The 17,612-nt window shown below is 52.2% G+C and overlaps 1 protein-coding gene across 4 annotated transcripts in view; it reads left to right on the forward strand.

Moving 5' to 3' along the window:
- Window positions 1-9,506, forward strand: part of SMOC1 (SPARC related modular calcium binding 1) — a 152,215-nt gene extending 142,709 nt beyond the window's left edge. The window contains exons 11-12 of one of the 4 annotated variants that reach the window (XM_024739663.1): window positions 2,108-2,352; window positions 7,599-7,970. In XM_024739663.1, the coding sequence (XP_024595431.1) occupies window positions 2,108-2,352; window positions 7,599-7,612 (259 nt within the window). In that variant the 3' untranslated portion in view covers window positions 7,613-7,970. Of the gene's footprint in view, window positions 1-2,107; window positions 2,353-7,595 lie in introns of all 4 variants that reach the window. The other 3 variants (XM_024739662.1, XM_024739660.1, XM_024739661.1) reach the window with 3 other exon arrangements.
- The last annotated feature ends 8,106 nt before the right edge of the window (window positions 9,507-17,612 follow it).

Below are 17,612 nucleotides of genomic sequence, written 5' to 3' on the forward strand. Positions count from 1 at the left end.
TCTCGTGGCCCCCTCCCTGGAGGGGCCGAGGGGGAAGGCCCTCCCCTGGCCGCCTTAGGAAGCCTGGGTGGGAATAGCTGGAGCGTCTCCCCTGGGTCCCTCCCGGCTCTCCTCCCGCAGCTGGGTCCTCCCTCGCGTGTAGGAGAAGGCGAGGGCAGGCAGGGTGCCCTGCGAGGGAGCTGGCCACCCTCCCTTCTGCTCCACGAGCATTCTGATAGAGAATTTTCTGGGGCCCGCCTGGTACACCCTGCAGGCTCGAGAGTGAACGTTGCAGTGAAAGTAGAGGAAGCTTAAAACCACCAAAGAACCATGTACTGGCAGAGACAACAGTCTGAGCCATGCCTGTTTGAAAGCCCTTCCAAGCCTGGTTTCTATGACAGACCTAGCAGATTCCCCAAGGGCCAGAAGCAGACGGTCCCTCACACCTTCCCCAGGTGCTCCCTGCGCCAGACCTGTCAAGATGAGGTCCTGCTGGCAGATCCACTAATTGTGCTCTCTTGGAATTGGTCCAGGGTGCCCAGGGGGACCTGCCCAAGACTGCAATCCACTTAATTAGGAGTGGGCATTCAACAGGGATGCTTGGCTTTTTTTTGGTAATGAAACATCTTTTTCCCTAAATGGTGAGGCCACTTGGGGGTTGGGGTAGGGGAGGGAGTTTGCTGGCTCATTCATGGCGGAGGTGTCAGGGATGGTCCGCTCCCTCCCAGAAAACTCGGCAAAGCCTAGAGAAGAACCCCAAGGCACTGGGAAGTGCCTTGAATATTTTTCTTGCCAGGTACACCTTCAGAGGGTGCTGGCAGGCGCTGAATCCCTGGTGTAGGATCCCTGTGTGACAGCGAGCCCCTCTGCCCAGGCTTCTCACCCATGGTCGTCACGTAGTCTGTCCCAGTGCCCTGCAGACTAAGTATTTGAATGTATGGACCTCCCAACCTCAGCCTTAGTCCTCCAACCAAAGGAAAGTTACCCAGGGCTTTAAACAAAAGGGCCTGGACCATATTCACTCCGTGCCAAGCCCCAGCAGCAGGAACCATGGGACTCGTGTGACTCTGCTCTCCTGGCCAGAGACCCCAGTCACCCCCTCTAGAAGAGACGCATCATTGGCTTCAAAAGTTTCAACTAACACCCTGAATCCTTTTTGGGAAAAGATGAGGCATGAGTAAATGAAATTGATGGGTAGGCCTTGTGTACATTACATGTGTAGGCATTGCTCTTGTCACGTTACGGTCACCATGCATACATGGGCTGTGTTAGATGCGGTCACCGCTGTGCATCTCGACACCGGGAAGCTTTCTTGGTTACTCTAGCCCAGTGCTTCTTAGCAGAATCCCCTGGGGGTTCTAGTTAACATGTGGCTTCCTGGGTCCACCCTGGGCCTCCTGTCTTGAAACGTCTGTGTGGACAGACTCGCGCTTAGTAGGTCTGGACTTGCCAGCTGTAGAACCTCTGTTTGCGTCCATCTCAATTGCCTTCTTTCCTCAATTCTTACCACACTTGATACCTGACAGGGACGGCCCACGGGAACTTCACACTGACCTGTTGCCGCTCGGTTTCACTTTTTTGGCTCTGTTTCGCCAAGACAGCAGTTTCAAGCCAGGGGCTCTGCCTCCTGCTTTGGAAGCCCTCCCAGGACCTGGACTGGCACTGGGTGGGTGGTGCAGGCTCTGAGCACCCTTTCCCATAGTCACGTTCATTTGGATGCCAAGTTCACGTGTAACGGGCAGCTCGTGTGGCAGCAACACTAGGCTGGGAGAAGGACAGTTTGGATCCCTGTGGTTTCTCAGGTGAATTATATCCAGCCAATATGTCTTGAGCATCCGTCTTGTACGAGAACATTGCTGGCTATGGCGGAGGGGGTGGCGGGCTCACCTACTTGGGGACCCCTGAAGAACGAAGTGTCCAGTCTTGTGGCTCAAAGTTGGAAAGGATGGCTTGATTCGGCTGCAGGCTCATTGGGGCTGGGAGGGCTTGGGCTCGAATAAGCCGTTTCTGCCCGGCTGCCAGCAGCCCTGGCATCTGAGCACGTAGGAGGGAACTGAGGCTGGGCTGGTGGCTCCTGCAGGATCCTGAGCGGTGTGCTTGGGGATGGGGGTGTCTGCCCGTGGCCCAGGTTCTCAGAGCCAGACCCCAGCCACACCCTGGAGGAGCGAGTGGTGCACTGGTACTTCAGCCAGCTGGACAGCAACAGCAGCGACGACATTAACAAGAGGGAAATGAAGCCCTTCAAGCGCTACGTGAAGAAGAAAGCCAAGCCCAAGAAATGCGCCCGGCGTTTCACTGACTACTGTGACCTGAACAAGGACAAGGTCATCTCACTTGCCGAGCTGAAGGGCTGCCTGGGTGTCAGCAAAGAAGGTGAGTGCTCGCCTATGCTCCTGGCCCGCTAGGACTTGCCCCGCCCGGGCCCGGGGGCCAAGGGCTCCCCCAGTAGATGAGGTCCCAGGTGCGTGTTTATTCACCTACTTACTGGGAGTGTGTTATGCTTCATGCTAGACGCCTGATATAGTGGAGGAATGGATGGATAAGGTCCCTATCCTTCCACAGTCTATGGAGGAGACAGATGCTTAAGTATTTACATACCTTGTGGCAAGTGCTATGAGGGTGTATTAGGATAGGCCAGGCTGCAGTGACAAGTAGAACCACACATGTAATGGCTCAGCTCAGCTCAGCTCAGCCCCATAAGTGGGTATTAGTTCATCTTGCCCATATAATAGTTCACCACGATTCCAGGTCCTAGGGGGGTGTGTGTGTGTGTGGGGGGGTGTATGCAGGGGAAGGAATAGGAGTGGGGATTGCTTCGTGTGCAGTCACTGAGATTCAGGCTGAGAATGACGCTGCCATCTTTATTATGTGGCATCCAGGGTCACCCTGGGGGTCTTCTCCCTTCCCAGCCAGCCAGCCAGATGGCGTAAAGCCTGGAGCAGTGCCTGTGGTGGGGGGTTGACGGGCCGGTCCTGGAAGTGACACACATCACCTCTCCTATTTCACTGGCTTGAACTCAGTCACTAGACCACACCCCACGGTAAGGAAGGCTGGGAACCCAGGAAGAGGAGGAGAGCGTGAATTCTGGTGGACACCTAATGATCTCTGTCACAGTGGAGCAAGTGCAGAGTATTGTAGGAACCTACGTAGGGCACCCCCATCAGCTCAGGGGCAGACGGGCTTGGAAAACCTTGGGAAGGAGGTGATGTCTAGACCAGGGGTCAGCCAACCGTGGCCCATGGGCCCAATCTAGTCCACGGCCTGTTTCTGTACAGCCGGTGAGCTGAGTGGTTTTTCTATTTTTAATGGGATGTAATTTTCAAAAAAGAAGTATATACAACCGAGACTATTGTATATGGTACATGACCACCAAAGCAAAATACTTACCAGCTAGTCCTTTACAGATAAGTTTTCTGCCCCTGCTCTACAGCAATCCCTGAGCAATGAGTAAGAGGTGGCCAAGCAGAAAGATCAGGGGAGGGGAGAGTGTTCCGAGCTGAGGCAAATGAAGAGTGAAGCTGCAGAGGTGAGGGAGGAGAGTTCTAGAGGAGCTGAAGGATGTCAGTGTGACTGAGATGCATGTTTGAAGATGGAAGGGGAGGGGAAGGGGTAGGAGGCAAGGTGAGAGGGTTTCAGCTGTACAAGGGCAGTGGGGAAGCTGTTGAAGGGATTCAGTCAGAGAAACAAGAGCGTCAGTTTTGCTTAAAAATTATTCTGGTGCGGTGTGGGAAATGGACTGGGGATAAGCGAGGCAGAGTCCCCCGTAGGAGGCTGTGGCTGTCCAGACAGGAGGTGATGGAGGCCATCCCCCAGTAGGGGATGCAGAGTAGTGGGTAGAGGTGACTAGGTAGACCTGCAGGCCTTGGTGACTGAGTGCATAGAGGGATGAAGGTTGGTTTGGGCAACTGGACAGTGGGTCCGTTCACTGAGATGGGCAACGTGGGAGGAAGAGCCGAGCGGGTGCAGGGGGACAGGGAAGGTGACGAGGATGGCTTGGATGTGTCAAGTTGGATGCACCCAAAGAATTAGAGGGTCTGTAGTGCCAGTGGAAGGTCTGGGCTGAAGATACCAATTCGGGTGGTGCTGACTTATTTGAAATGGAAGCTTGGGAAATGCTGAGATTGCCTTGGAGGAGACATAAGGGCTTTTCCTCATTCTAACCCTTGTTTGACAGTGTAAACCCAAAAGGTAGCTGGGGAAGTGGCTGAGTTACCATGAGGTACCCAGTCTCGGGACCTGCCCGCTCCATCACTGGGTTCTGGCCTTTGTTCTGGGGCGTGTGGCCCTGGGTGAGTGACCTCATCACTCTGGGCACCCCTGTCTGATGAGGGTGCCTCTCTGTGTTCCCACGACTCTGAGTCCCCAGGACCCTGCCTCAGCCACAGACTAGTTCTTTCACCCGAGTACAAACTACTCAGCCATCCCGGGTTTCAGTGTTTTCATCGGTAAGATGGAAATAATCGTAATATCCACCTCATAGGGCTGTTCTGCTGATTCACTGGGACAGTGAGTCAAAGCAGTTGTCATAGTGCCTGAGACACTGAAGCAGCTCCGTGGCAGTTCAATATTACTATTCTCCTTCATAAGATCATTGCCGCTGGCGGAAGCCTTATCACACTGCATTTGCAGTTCACGTTCCTGATTCTCCCCTGCAGCTCCCCTGTAGCTGTGGGTGTGCCTTCTCAATTTCTAACCTCAGGCAGAGTGCACAGTGCACGGTGCACGGCGCCCAGTAACAGTGCATTAGACCCTTGTCAAATGATGAAGGGATAGGAGAGGGATTGTCCTGTATGGTGACATTACGCTTTGGCATTTGGAATCTGTGCCCATTTCTCAGAGCACAGGCTGAGGGCCAGTATTGGAAAGAGACTGTATGTTAGTATAGACCCCAGGCCCACCCAGGAGCACTTCTGGGCTCAGTGGGGTTGGAATCACAGAGCTCTGTAGCCCCTCTGCCCTCAACCCCCTTCCCGTGCTGGTAGTTCAGGTCCGTGCAGCACACAGCGGCCAAGGGGAGGCTGAGTGTGGTGACCTCGGGTCCACCGAGCTCAAGGAGGCCTCCCGGCTGTCCTCTGAAGCTTTGTGGGGCACCAGGTGCACAGAACCCAAAGGAAGCATCCAGCCCTGACACTTACTAGCTCTGTAATCTTTAGCAAGCTACCCAATCTCTCTGAGCCTCAGTTTCCTCATCTGCAAAATGGAGATGATAGCGTCTGCCTCACAGATTCGGTGTGAAGGTTTAACAAGCTGGTGCCCGTGAAGAACTTAGCCCAGTACGTGGTTAGTGGTGAACGCACAGAAGAAATTGGGAGTAGTAGAGTAACGCACCCCCAGGCTGCCGGCAGCTTCGCAGGGTCCCTCTCCTCTGCGGAGCAGCAGAAAAGCCACTTGGGTAGATGGTATGTAGGGAATGGAGCAGATGTTGGTCATCTGGTGTTGTGCGGCGCCCTCTGGTGGGCTGAAAGGGGCTTGCACAGCAAGTTGGGGGCAGAAGTCGGGTGTGGGGCGGACACAGAGTTTGGGGGTGAATGTAGCTTTGGGTGTGAGGGACTGAATTTTCGGGAAATGCCCCATGAACACAGGCATTTTTACCAACCGGATTCCTCACTGGGGAGCTGAATTCTCTGCGCAGTGTTCTGAGGGCTGGTCTTTCTTAACTGGCCCTTCCCAGTATATAAAGCACCATCTTTAGGATTACTGTCACCACCCTGTGAAGCAGGCAGGCTGGAGCCCAGTTCTTCCATTGAAAAAAGTTGCCGGCTCTCCCGATGAATTGCCCAAGGATGGCACCTGCTCCGGGCTCAGACCTTTTCTCTCCCCTGCCTTCCTTGGTAGTTAAGAGCATGATTCTGGAAGCAGACAGTCGGGTCTGAGTTTGCTTCACCACGTAAAAGCTACGCCATCTCCAAGCCTCAGTTTCATCCTCATAAAATGGGGATAATTTGATTGTTTTGTTAGAACCATCTACAGTTGCTCTGAGGATGAAGCGATATTTTGGTAAAGGGATTAGTGCGGCAAGCCTTCAGGGTGAGAGCTGGTTACCGCTGGCTGTACGTTTTCTCTCCTGAGTTTCAGCCTGGTGGGCGGGACTATTTGAGGTCCTCTGTACGTGCAGATCCTGTCACCCCTGAGAGAAGCAGCTGCTGGCCGGAGCAGATGAGAGATGGGATTCAGGGCCTGGCCACCTGGCTCACCTCCCACCCGCCCGCCTTCGGCTTGTCCCTCTATCTTTCCAAGTTTGTCTTCTCATCCGTGACATTGGATATACCAGTATCTACCCCTCACCCCACCCCACCCTGTGTTCTGTCTTTTTTCTCCGGTCTTAAGGAATGTTAGTGTGAGCTGAGGGTGGGCGTGTGTCCCCACAGCACTTTACGCTCCTCCAAACCCTTTCTCCGTGGATTCAGTTCATCCTCAAGGCAACCCTGTGAGAGGCACCGTAGAAGCAGCACAGCTGTGGTCCTAATTCCTGCTCCACAGACTGACCCAGAGGGGTTAAGGGCGGTGCACGACATCACACAGCCTCCAGGGCCCACGTGGAGCTGGCCCAGCTCTTGGTGTGCCTGCCTTGCAGCTCCCTGCTCCTCCCTTAGGAGACCTGGGCCCTGCAGAGCCTCCAAAACCGATCAGCACCCTGTGGGGTGGAGTGGGTGTTCGCAGAACAAGCCTTGGACCTCCGTTAAGCTCCTCAACTGCTCTGAGCATCAGTTTCTGGATTTGTTAAGTGAAGGGGCTGGACCAGATGATGGCTAAGGTTTCTTCCACCTGACCTTCTGTGACTGGTGGAGCCAGGACCCATGTCCATCAGCACTAAAGCCCCTCTCAGCCAATGAGGGGGCCCTGGCCTTAGGGAACAGGGACTGTGTTTAAAGGTGTTGGCTAACAAGGGGTTTACCCGGGTAGAACAGGAAGCCTGGCCACACAATCTCTGGCTCTTCCCCAAGTGCCCTCTTCATTCTGGGGCTAGAGGGGCCAGGGGCCCAGGTATAGAAGAAGCCCTACCAGTTCTCTGGGTCAAGGCCCCTCAAGCGTTCTAAGTTCCTGTTTTGGCAGGTGGTAGTCTTGGCATCTTCCCCCAGGGAAAATGATCAGGCAAAAACCCACTCAGGAAGTCGCCTTCTTTCTGGGGTCCTTTCTATGGGCCCCTGATGCAGCTTCGGTAGTGCAGCCGAGTGTTGGGATTGGCCAAGTTACTTGGACTCCCATGTTTGATTTGTTTGCTGAGGACACAAGAGAAAGGTTAGTCAGTGCTACAAGGATCCTACCATTCCCACCTATAAACGAGCACCTACCACTTCCGCCCCAGCCCCAGGTTGAAAGGCCGGCATCTGGGAGTAGGATGGTTTGTACAGAGTGCACGCCCCCCAACTGTGTTTACTGGGCAAAACCTAGTTCTCTGGAATGGCAGCCTCATGTTGTTGCCATTGTGATGCCTCATGGTGGCAAAGATGGGCTGGTAAAACATGGGCTTGTCTGCAAATCCAGGTTACCTGTGTCCCACCCAGCCCCGTATTTAACAGCAGGTAGAAAAGCCTGCTCCGGTGAGGAAATGGACATGTGTAGCTGGATTGCTCGTAAACCCAACCCTAACTTCTCACTTATGCCTCCCTTCTCAGTAGGACGCCTCGTCTAAGGAGCAGAAAACCAAAGGGCAGGTGGAGAGACCAGGGAGGCAGGATGGATCACCGGACACCTGACCTTGGACGCTGCCCACAGCCCAGCCACGTCCCATGTAACATGAGTGGTGCCCGCCGTGTTTGCACTTTTAATAACTCTTACTTGTGTGTTTTCTTTTTGGTTTCATTTTTAAACACCAATATCTAATACCACGGTGGGAAAAGGAAAGGGAAGAAAGACCGTTCGTTCTCTTTTATTGTTAAGGTTTTGGATCTACTACTGACAACTTTTAGGGTTCTGAGGGGGCGAGGGTCTTGTTGGGACTGAGAAGAAAGAGATTTATATACTGTATATAAATATATATGTAAATTGTATAGTTCTTTTGTACAGCCATTGGCACTGCTGTCTGTTTATTCCCCTCCCTGTTCCTGCTCTGGGTTGTGAGGGCTCTGGACCCACGGCCCAGCTTTCTGGAACCCAGAACTCCATCTCCAGCCCGCTTGGATTCTGTTTGGAGAACGACCCCTGTGGTTAGAGCGCAGACTCCATTAGTTCTCTTCTAGTGGGAGGAGGGCACCGCCTCTTGCTGTGTCTGTCAGAGCTGGCAAGTCACTTGGCGGTTGACCTTCTCAAGGGAGGCTGGGTGTGGGACAATGTGAGGGGCCCCTGAAGGGAGGGCTCCCGTGCCCATGTGCTCCTGCCGTCCGGATCCCCAAGTGGCCCTGACCCCGTGGGTGCACCGTGTCCTGGTGGCCCACTGAGCAAATTGTCCCCCAAGGATTTGCGTTAGGGTCAGTTGAAACATTTCCACCCGTGTTTAGCATCTCCTCCACGTAAAGCATGAGAAGGGAGCCAAAGAAGGAAAAGACACACGGAGGGGCCTTTTATTTAGTAGCTGGTTAGTATCTGAGCCGCGGAGGGAAGAGGACAGAAGGCCTGCCCTGGTGAGTGCAGTGCCCACAGGAGGCTTCTCATCTCCTGCAAACCCATGAATGAGGCTTCCCAAGACAGCTCCCAGGGCCAAGGTCAGACTAGGCTTTTACTTCCACTCCCCTCTGTCTCCCCTTGCCGGCCTCTGGTCATCGTAAGCCTGAGGGAAGGGTTGTGTTGGCCACCTTGTGGGAGACTCAGCCTTTTTTTCTTTTTAAACTCAGTACTGAGGTTCTCCCTGTTCCCTTAAATGCTCTTAAAGGCTTCCAGGCTTGAGGCCAGTTCCAGAGCAAAGCTCATCCTGGGCCTCCCACTTCTGCCTCGCCTAGAAGTGCAGAGATAATAACCCGGCTGTGGGGAAATCCAGGCCTAGCTTTCCGCAGACGTTTTACTGTGATTCCAGCGTGGAATCCAATGTGCTGGGCAGCCTTCGGGTCAGATGCCAGCTTCTTCTGCCCGGGTGACCGTGCCTATCTGACAGTCATCAAAGAGCAACACCTGGCACTTAGCACCCCTTCCGTGAGCAGGTGCGGCAGCAGTGAGGGAGGCTGGGTAGTAGCCCAGGACTGGTGCCCCTATGGATTGCTTTTGGAAATCTGGCCACGTCTCGTGCATCTCGTACCCCATCCCGGTATCCCATCCTCTGACTGGAGAAGGTTCTTGCTGTCTGGATGAAAGTCCCAGAGGTTGTGTTAGGGTGACTGGAGGCCCCATCCCAACGCGGTAAGGTGGAAGGGGAGCCCTAGCCCATTAGTTTGGACCAGAAAGCTCAGCGTGCTGGAACCGGATGGACTTTCCAGGAGACCCCAGTCCCCTACTCTGGCCAGGAGGAAGCACCTCCTTGTAGAAAGTCAGACTCTCCCCTGGGCATCTTCTCTCTCACACATATGTGGAGGCTGTGTTCTGTGGTTTTCCTTTGTGAGGAGGGAGGGAGACTATTTGTAGCTTGTTTTATAAAAAATAAAAATGAGTCAATCTTGGTGGCTGTTGCCTCTTTCTTTGGGTGGCTTCCTCTGATGGAAAGGTTGCATTTCCTTAAAAGGTTACTTGTTTTCTGTGGCCCGGGTGCCCTCCACTCTGATCTTGGGAAGTCTGAGGTGCTAGATGGGAAAGGAACCCAGAAGTGGCCGATAGGTGGCGCCACACTTTGCGGTTAGGACGTCGATGCCCTGGGCCCTCACCTGCAGTGTTGGTGCCCTCTTTGTAATTCTCCCTCTTGCCCTCACAAGGAAGGTAGGGGATGTTGGTGGTGGTGCTTTTGGGGCGGGGCTGGGGGTAGCCCGTTCTGTGGCTTCAGGCTGGTGGGAGTGGGCGTTGTGGCCATGATCCTTATCACAAGACCCCCAGGCTGGAAAGCAGCCGTAGACAGGGAGCAGGCCCCCAGTGAGGGTCACACCATCCGTGCCCCACTTTTGTGGGACACACGTTCAGGTCACATATTCAGGTCGAGGCTGCTGGCCTGCTTGGCATTGCTGGAGGCCTTCAGCGTGGACATTGCAGCAGAGATGAGGCTCTAGATTGTGTCTGGTGCTATGGGGTGTCTTTTCCCTTTGTATCCCACCCCTGCCCACACGCAGCTGTCCCCGGATGTGGCTTCCTCACCAGTCTCTTTTTGTCATCTCTGTTCCCTTGTCCTTTGCAGGTGAACAGAAGATAACGCCCCTGAGAAATTCTCCCCTAGCCTCCTTCAGCTTTTTCCCGGGAAAGGATGTCAGCCTTTGAATGGGGTCCTATAGGTCCCCCTTCTCTAGTGCTGACACTGAGCTGCTCTGTCCACGGGCCCTGAAATACTTAATACTCACCCCAGCCCAGTGCTACTGGCGTCATCAATCCCATTTCACAGGTGTGGACGCAGACTTGGGAGCTCGGTGACTTGCTGGGTTACACCCAGATGGGAAAGGCAGAGCTGGGTGTCACCTTCAGATCTTCCTCTCCAGGCCTGGAGCTCTGCCCACTGCCCAGATGCCTTCCTGGAGGGGCTAGAACAACAGACTTCTCCCTCCTTAACCCCGGGTGGCTGCATTCAGCTATGAGTACACTTTTTTCTCTGCATAGTTTAGAGTCTTATTAAAAACCACTAATTTGTAGAGGTCTATCATGGGCTTCAGGGATTTGGGGAAGAGAAATAAGGGAGGTATTTGCCCATGCAGGACCTCATTGGGAGACTTGGGGTTGACCTAGCCTCCAGCAGAGAGATCCAGGCTGATGTGGGAAGGGGGCAGAGCCAGCCTGCAGCCCCGCTCAGCCTTCCTCTGCTCTCTCCAGAGACAGGAGGGCCATTCCCAGTAGCGGTCAAGGAGAAGTGAACGGTAGGTCCATCCTGTTTCTTCCTTCACCAAAAGTCTCCTGAGCCATGCTTGGCCTCTGTGGGGAGGGGAAGGCTGGGGACGTTGTCAAGAGATGACTTGGGACTTCCCTGGCGGTCCAGTGGTTAAGACTCTGCAGTTCCAATGCAGGAGGCGCAGATTTGACCCCTGGTCAGGGAACTAAGATCCCAGATGCCGCACAGCACGACCAGAAAGAAAGAAAAAAAAAAAAAAAAAAAAGAGAGAGGTGACTGCTGCTGGGGCCAGGCATCTTGCCAGGGTCCCTCAGATGCCATCAGAGGAGGGGCTTCCAGGCTGGTACTCATCCCTGGTTCCCCGGGGGATCTGGGTGGGATGGGAAGCTGGCAGCACCAGAGCCCTTGTAGAAAAAACCCAGAGAGAGAGCCAGCCTGCTCATCCGGCCATTTACTCCCAAGTTCCTGAATGACCCACAGGGCCACAGGTGTGCCCACCAAGGAGGTGGAAGAGCTTCCTGGCAACGTGATCTTCCGGTCTGTGGCATTTGACTTTTTTTTTTTTTTTTAATTGTACAAGGGGTGACAGGTGAAACTTGACCTTTTTCATGCAGTACCACCAAATCAAACCCTCATTCCTATGGCCTGGATCACTACTCTCCTTTGTGTGACTTTCCTGAATTAATACAGGGAAGGGTCATGACCTTGGTCATATGCCTGCCAATGAATGCCTGTGCTAGGTGTGTGACACAGGTATCGCTCGTCATTTCTTGTCAAATCTGGCTCATCCCTTATACTCTTCTGTGTCACCCCAGCCAACACCTCATCGGTGTAGCCTCATCCCTCCCACTGTCTGCATTGCTTCCCTTCTTCCCTCAGCTGCTCTGCGAAGGTCCTTTTGCCTGGGGTCTTCGTAGCAAAGCTTTGTACTACAGCTAATGGTGTACCATCCTGTATGTGACACACCCAACCAGGGCAACCTTGATCATCCACATGCTTGGTGGTGCAGGGGCATTGAATACTTGGATGTGGTGTCTTCACTGGATGATGGGCACATTGGTGAATTACCCATAAGAATCAGGAGAGACCAGGATGAGATGCAATAACATACTTCCCCCGCACCCTTAAATCACAAAGCTACTCTTCTCCCTCCTGGAACATATCCATCATACGTCAGCAGGGGGCGCTGCTCTTCATCAGGGACCCAGGTTGAGGGAGGCTCAAAAAAAAAACGCAAAAAAAAAAAAAAAGGCGGGGAGGATGCAGGGGGAACATGCTAAATTGTACCCTTGTTCTTAAAGCTTCCATCTGGAAGTGACGTCACTTTGTTCACATCTCAATGACTACAGCAAATCACATGGTCCCATCTAGCTCAAAGGCAGTTGGTGAGTGCCCAGAAGGAGAATTAGAAATATTTGGTGAACAGCTCTGGTGACTATCACAATGTAGATTATCTTTGTGTTTTCCATATTGATGAAAAAAGCTGCAATTTTTACGTTGTCCAAGAATAAAAAGACTTGCTTTTCACAGTTTACATGGTGCATTTTACGTCTATTATTTCTGACAGATCTATCACATTTACGGTAATTACCGTTCTCCCTGTCGTTGGTAAAGCAGAGGGTGAATGCACCTTCCCTCCTGTGAGCTCCCCCCACCCCACCTGGGAGCTAATTCTCAGGTAACTGAGGCCCTGGAGTAACTAGCCATGCCCCCAGTGCTTGAGAACTTGGTGGGGCATCAAGTAACGCTGGGTGAAAGCAGTTGGGGAATAGCAGTACCCTGGGATACAGATGTGAAACTTTCCCTCTGCAGTCATCGCTTTCACTGTGCTCTGCATATCCTCCTTCCTCCGTGTAGTGGATCCCTTAGGACAACTTGGGTAGTTCCCATAACTTCCTGGTTACTTCAGGTATTTTACATGCTCAGTTCCAGCCAATGACAAAGCTTCAATCTCCAGCTTGATTTAGATACTCCTCCCCTCCTTGCCCTGGCACAGTCTGTTAACTGGCTTGGAGGAGAGAGCAGTGGGGCTTCGGTCAGGCTCTGAGACAATTCGTCCTCCACTTTATCCTGATGCAGCTCTCCTGAGATGATGGGGTAGGGAAGAGGGAAAGGAACACTGTGGAGGCCTCCTAACAGACAACAGTTGTAGTCCTCCCCATTCATTATAGCAGCTTCTCAGGTTAGCGCTGCTCGCCCTCTCTGTAGCAGATGCTCAAATACTGGTCCTCGTATGGACCCCACGCCGGGTCTGGGTAGGGCCCCCCCACTGCACAGGGCCTTTATGTGGGAAGTCCAGCTCTGGCTTGACCTTTTCCACACTTCCCTACAGCAATATACCCCGTGTCCACTTTGCTCCGAGGACCCTGCCTTGGGTTTGGTACCTGAATTATGGCTCGCACCAGGCTCCCTGCTGGGGTGTCCATTCACCCGTGGGAGACTTACACATCCTTCCTGTACCAGTTGATGGGGTGCAGGTCGATCCTCAATGGCTCCTCTCTCGGCTCTGCATCTCTCCCTCTTCTCCCCTCCCTGCTTCACTAGGTAGAGGGGACTGATCAGCAAGTAGGCTGCGTCACAGATGCCCAGTTGGGACAGGAGGTGTCAGGCCAGCAGCCAGCTTAAATCCCCACGGACAGTTCTCTCAGAGCCTCCCTGCTTTTTTCAGCTTCAAGGAGGGGAGGAAGCCACCCAGAGGTTCTTGTCTATCTCCTTCCGCTCTCTCCCCCCAACCTTCTTTTATAGAATGGGGTGGGGAAGGGTGGTTAGTTACAAAGCTATTTCAAGTATCATGCCCTCTTTGGGGAGGGTATCAGGCCCTAGCTGTTGTTCTTTATGATATGGGATACTTTGCATCTCTTTTTTCTTCATTTTGGGCCCTTATCACCAATTCCGGGAAAGCAGAAAATGATCCCCCCTCAAAGTCCTATTATGGTGGGTTTAGTGATAGATTCAAGGGAAGATGATCCCAGAGAGAATCTCCCAGTAGCTCCAACTCCAGGCCCAGGGACCTTCAGGCTCCCACCATCTCAGAGCCCTAATGGGCCTGCCGTCCTAGACAACTTTGCCCTCGGGGCGTCGACCCCAGGACCAGGTAAGACTCCAGGTGACCCACTCACCTCCACTCCTCCCACAGACCTCTGTGCTGTATAAATACATCTCCTAAATTCCCATGAGTGGCCTGTTTCTGTTATTCTTTAACCCCCTGTGATGCCCAGAGGAAGGAGTTGGAGCTTTTTAAGGTGAGTACTTTTAGACATGTGCTATGTAGCTGCAAACAGAAACCCCAGGTTTTTCAGTCCCCCATCCTTTCCACCGCCCAGTGTTTAGCAACTCTCTTCTCTAGGCATCCCTCCTCCCCGTTAAAGACGCGAACTCTGCTTTCTGAGGGGTCTCCCTTGAGACCCAGGTCGAGCCATGCGGGGCAGAGCTGACTCCAGAGTATTTAATTTGACCCCATTAAACCTAGGTCCCTTTAAAAGCCTTGACTGGGTGTGGAATGGCCTGGTGGAGACCAGGACCCAGCAGAGCTCAGTGACCAGAGGAGGTCTACTGACTTGAGGCAGGAGCTTTGGGAAAGCTTTGCAGCATTCTCCTTGGGGAGGGTAGTGGGGAGTCAGCGGGAGATGGTGGGGAGGACCCCTGGGAGGCAGCAGGAGCCCAGCTGAGGTGAGACGTCAGGGTTTGTGTAGACCCTAGTGCACCTGGTGTTGTAAATTTCCCAGGGTCCTGGACTTAGAGTCAGAAGGTCAGCTTTTCATCCTGGTTCAGCCACTGGGCTACCTTTGGTTTCAGGTAACTCCCTTCACTTTTCACAGACAGATCCTTTCTGTCTGGGCTCTTTGCTCTTCTGTGCACAGCTAAACAGGTCCTGCACTGCAGGAGGTTTGTGCGTTTCAGGGGATGAGGAAGCACACCAAATGGGAAGACACGCTGAGGGTCCACAGCGTGAAACGGGGCCGGTGCAAAATGGGGAGATGAAACAAATGCACCTTTAGGGAGTGGGACAGGAGTTAGAAAGCCTCCTTGGAGGGGATCCACATTATGGGGCTGTGATTGGCAGCAAAGGAAGAAAAAAAATGAGATGTGTATGCTTTAGAGAGGAAAGAAAATGCAGACAGACCAAGAGGTAAAGCGATGTGCAGGGGGAGGGGGAAGAGAGGCAAGAGGGAAATCAGGAGCGGCTGAGAGAGCCGTGGGGAAGGGTCAACGCTGATAAACAGCCAAGATGCGGGCAAAGGACAGCCTCTTCAATAAGTGGTGCTGGGCACACCGGACAGCTACATGTAAGAGTATGAGATTAGATCACTCCCTAACACCACACACAAAAATAAGCTCAAAATGGTTGAAAGACCTAAATGTAAGGCCAGACACTTATCAAACTCTTAGAGGAAAACATAGGCAGAACACTCTATGACATAAATCACAGCAAGATCCTTTCTGACCCACCTCCTAGAGAAATGGAAATAAAAACAAAAATAAACAAATGGGACCTAATGAAACTTAAAAACTTTTGCACAACAAAGGAAACCATAAACAAGATGAAAAGACAGCCCTCAGAATGGGAGAAAATATTTGCAAATGAAATCTATGGTCCGGGAGGGGACGTGTGAGGGGAATGAAAGGCCTGGGGGAGGGGTGGAGGAAGACGGGTTGGGAAGAATGAGACACCCCAAACTGGAAAAACAAACTAGAAATTGGCTGAGGTGTCTCTGCTGGGTTGCTGGTGTTTGAGGTTTTCACACTGGTGACTAAGGAGGGCTGCAGGGCAGCGTGTGGCTATTTTAAGTAATTTCAGAATAGACTCTCAGGAGAATGGCAACTGCTCTGGAAATCTGCTAGGGAGATTGTTCCAGACTCAGCTCAGGTCTCTGCTGAATCCAGGCTCCTGGACACTTCCACTTGGGTGTCCCACAAGCCCCGAAAACTCAATATAACTAAAACTGGACACGCCATCTCCACCCACCTCTCCTCAGTGCCGGGCACACCAGCCAGCCACTCCCCCAAGCCTGGGACCCCAGAGCTCTGCTTGCTTCCTCCCTACAATGTCCTCCCTTCCTTGTCCATTCAGTCTGTTGCCATGTCCCGTGAGCTCCCCCTCTTAATTCTCTCTCCCCTAGGACCTCCTCTCCAACCCCCCCCCACTGCCACCATTCCATCTACTTCCTTCAGTGGTCGATAGTTGTAAATGGTCTCTGGTCTTCCCTTCATCCACTCCCCACCTCAACCATCCTCCACAACACAGACAGCTCAGACTGAGCTAATGAAAAGGCAAATCAGATCATGTCACCCTCCTGCTCAAAGTCCCTCAGTGGGGGGATACTGAATTGTGTCTCGTCCACAAATTCACACGTTGAAGCCCTAACTTCCAATGTGACTATATTTGGAGATGGGCCCTTTAAGGAGGTAATCAAGGTTAGATGAGGTCATAAGGGTGAGGCCCTGATCCAATAGGACTGGTGTCCTCATAAGAAGAGGAAGAGATACCGGAGATCTCTCTCAGTGCCCAGAGAAAAGGTCATTTGAAGACACAGTGAGAAGGTGACCATCTGCAAGTCAGGAAGAGACACCTCCCCAGAAACCAACCCTGTCAGCACCTTGATCATGGACTTCTAACTTCCAGAACTGTGAGAAAATAAACTTCTGTTGTTTAAGCCACCCAGTCTGTGTTATTTTGTTATGGCAGCCTGAGCAGACTAATACAATAGATTTGGAGATGAATATAGTTGCCTTAGTTTAGCCCACAAAGTTAAATCTCTTGATCTGGTTGTGATCTTCAACCACTCCTCCCATACACACTCTCCTGAAAACTGTGCACATCTCATTGTTGTGATGCTGGCACGACACACTGGTGTACGTCCAGTTAAGCCCTGGTGCTTTCACATTCAGTCCACTCGTCAATCGTGTACATGACACCACTCCGTGCCCCATGCTGTTCAGTGCCTTCACTTCTCATGCCTTCTCCTGGGGCAACAATATCAATAATAACATAAATAATGAGAAATCTACTAGGCAGTGAGATGCATACATTATATCAGTTATATATTTTAATCCCCCAAACTCTAGAGGAGGTAAAAGTACCTTAATTATGTAATGGACTGAAAAATATGAGACTTCAGCACCTTAGGTGACATAGCCAGGGTCACTCTGCCAGTGATATGACAGCAGAACTTGAACCCAGGTCTCCACAAATAAGCCACTGTCTTCTCTCCATCACTTCTCCATACAGTGTTGTCAAACTGCCTGGGATGTGTGTCCTCACCTGTCTTCCTTGTATAGCTAATTATGTCTTGTCCTCCTAAACTTGGCTCACCCAGTCTGACACTTGGTGCTTCCTCCTGAATTCTCCTAAACCGCCCTTATCATACCCTAGCTATGGCCCTGAGCTTCCAGGAGGAATACAGTGAAAATTGCAGTCACTATTTTAGCATCTTTTCTTAATTTGTCACTGGGGAGTGGTCAATGAAAATCCTTGAGTTGGTGAAAAGATTTTGCTTGTTTGATATTTTAAAATTACAGTGAGGTATTACTTCACACTGATCAGAATGGCCATCATCAAAAAGTCTATGAATAATAAATGCTGGAGAGGGTGTGGAGAAAAGGGAACCCTCCTACCCTGTTAGTGGGAATTAAATTGGGGCAGCCACTATGGAGAACAGTATGGCGATTCCTTAAAAAACTGAAGATAGAGTTATCGTATGATCCAGCGATCCCACTCCTGGGCATTTGTCTAGACAAAACTATAATTTGAAAAGACACACGAACCCCTACGTTCATAGCAGCACTATTTACAATAGCCAAGACA

The sequence above is a fragment of the Neophocaena asiaeorientalis genome, unplaced genomic scaffold (assembly GCF_003031525.2).
Source record: "Neophocaena asiaeorientalis asiaeorientalis breed wild unplaced genomic scaffold, Neophocaena_asiaeorientalis_V1.1 scaffold348, whole genome shotgun sequence".
Classification (NCBI taxonomy): Eukaryota; Metazoa; Chordata; class Mammalia; order Artiodactyla; family Phocoenidae; genus Neophocaena; species Neophocaena asiaeorientalis.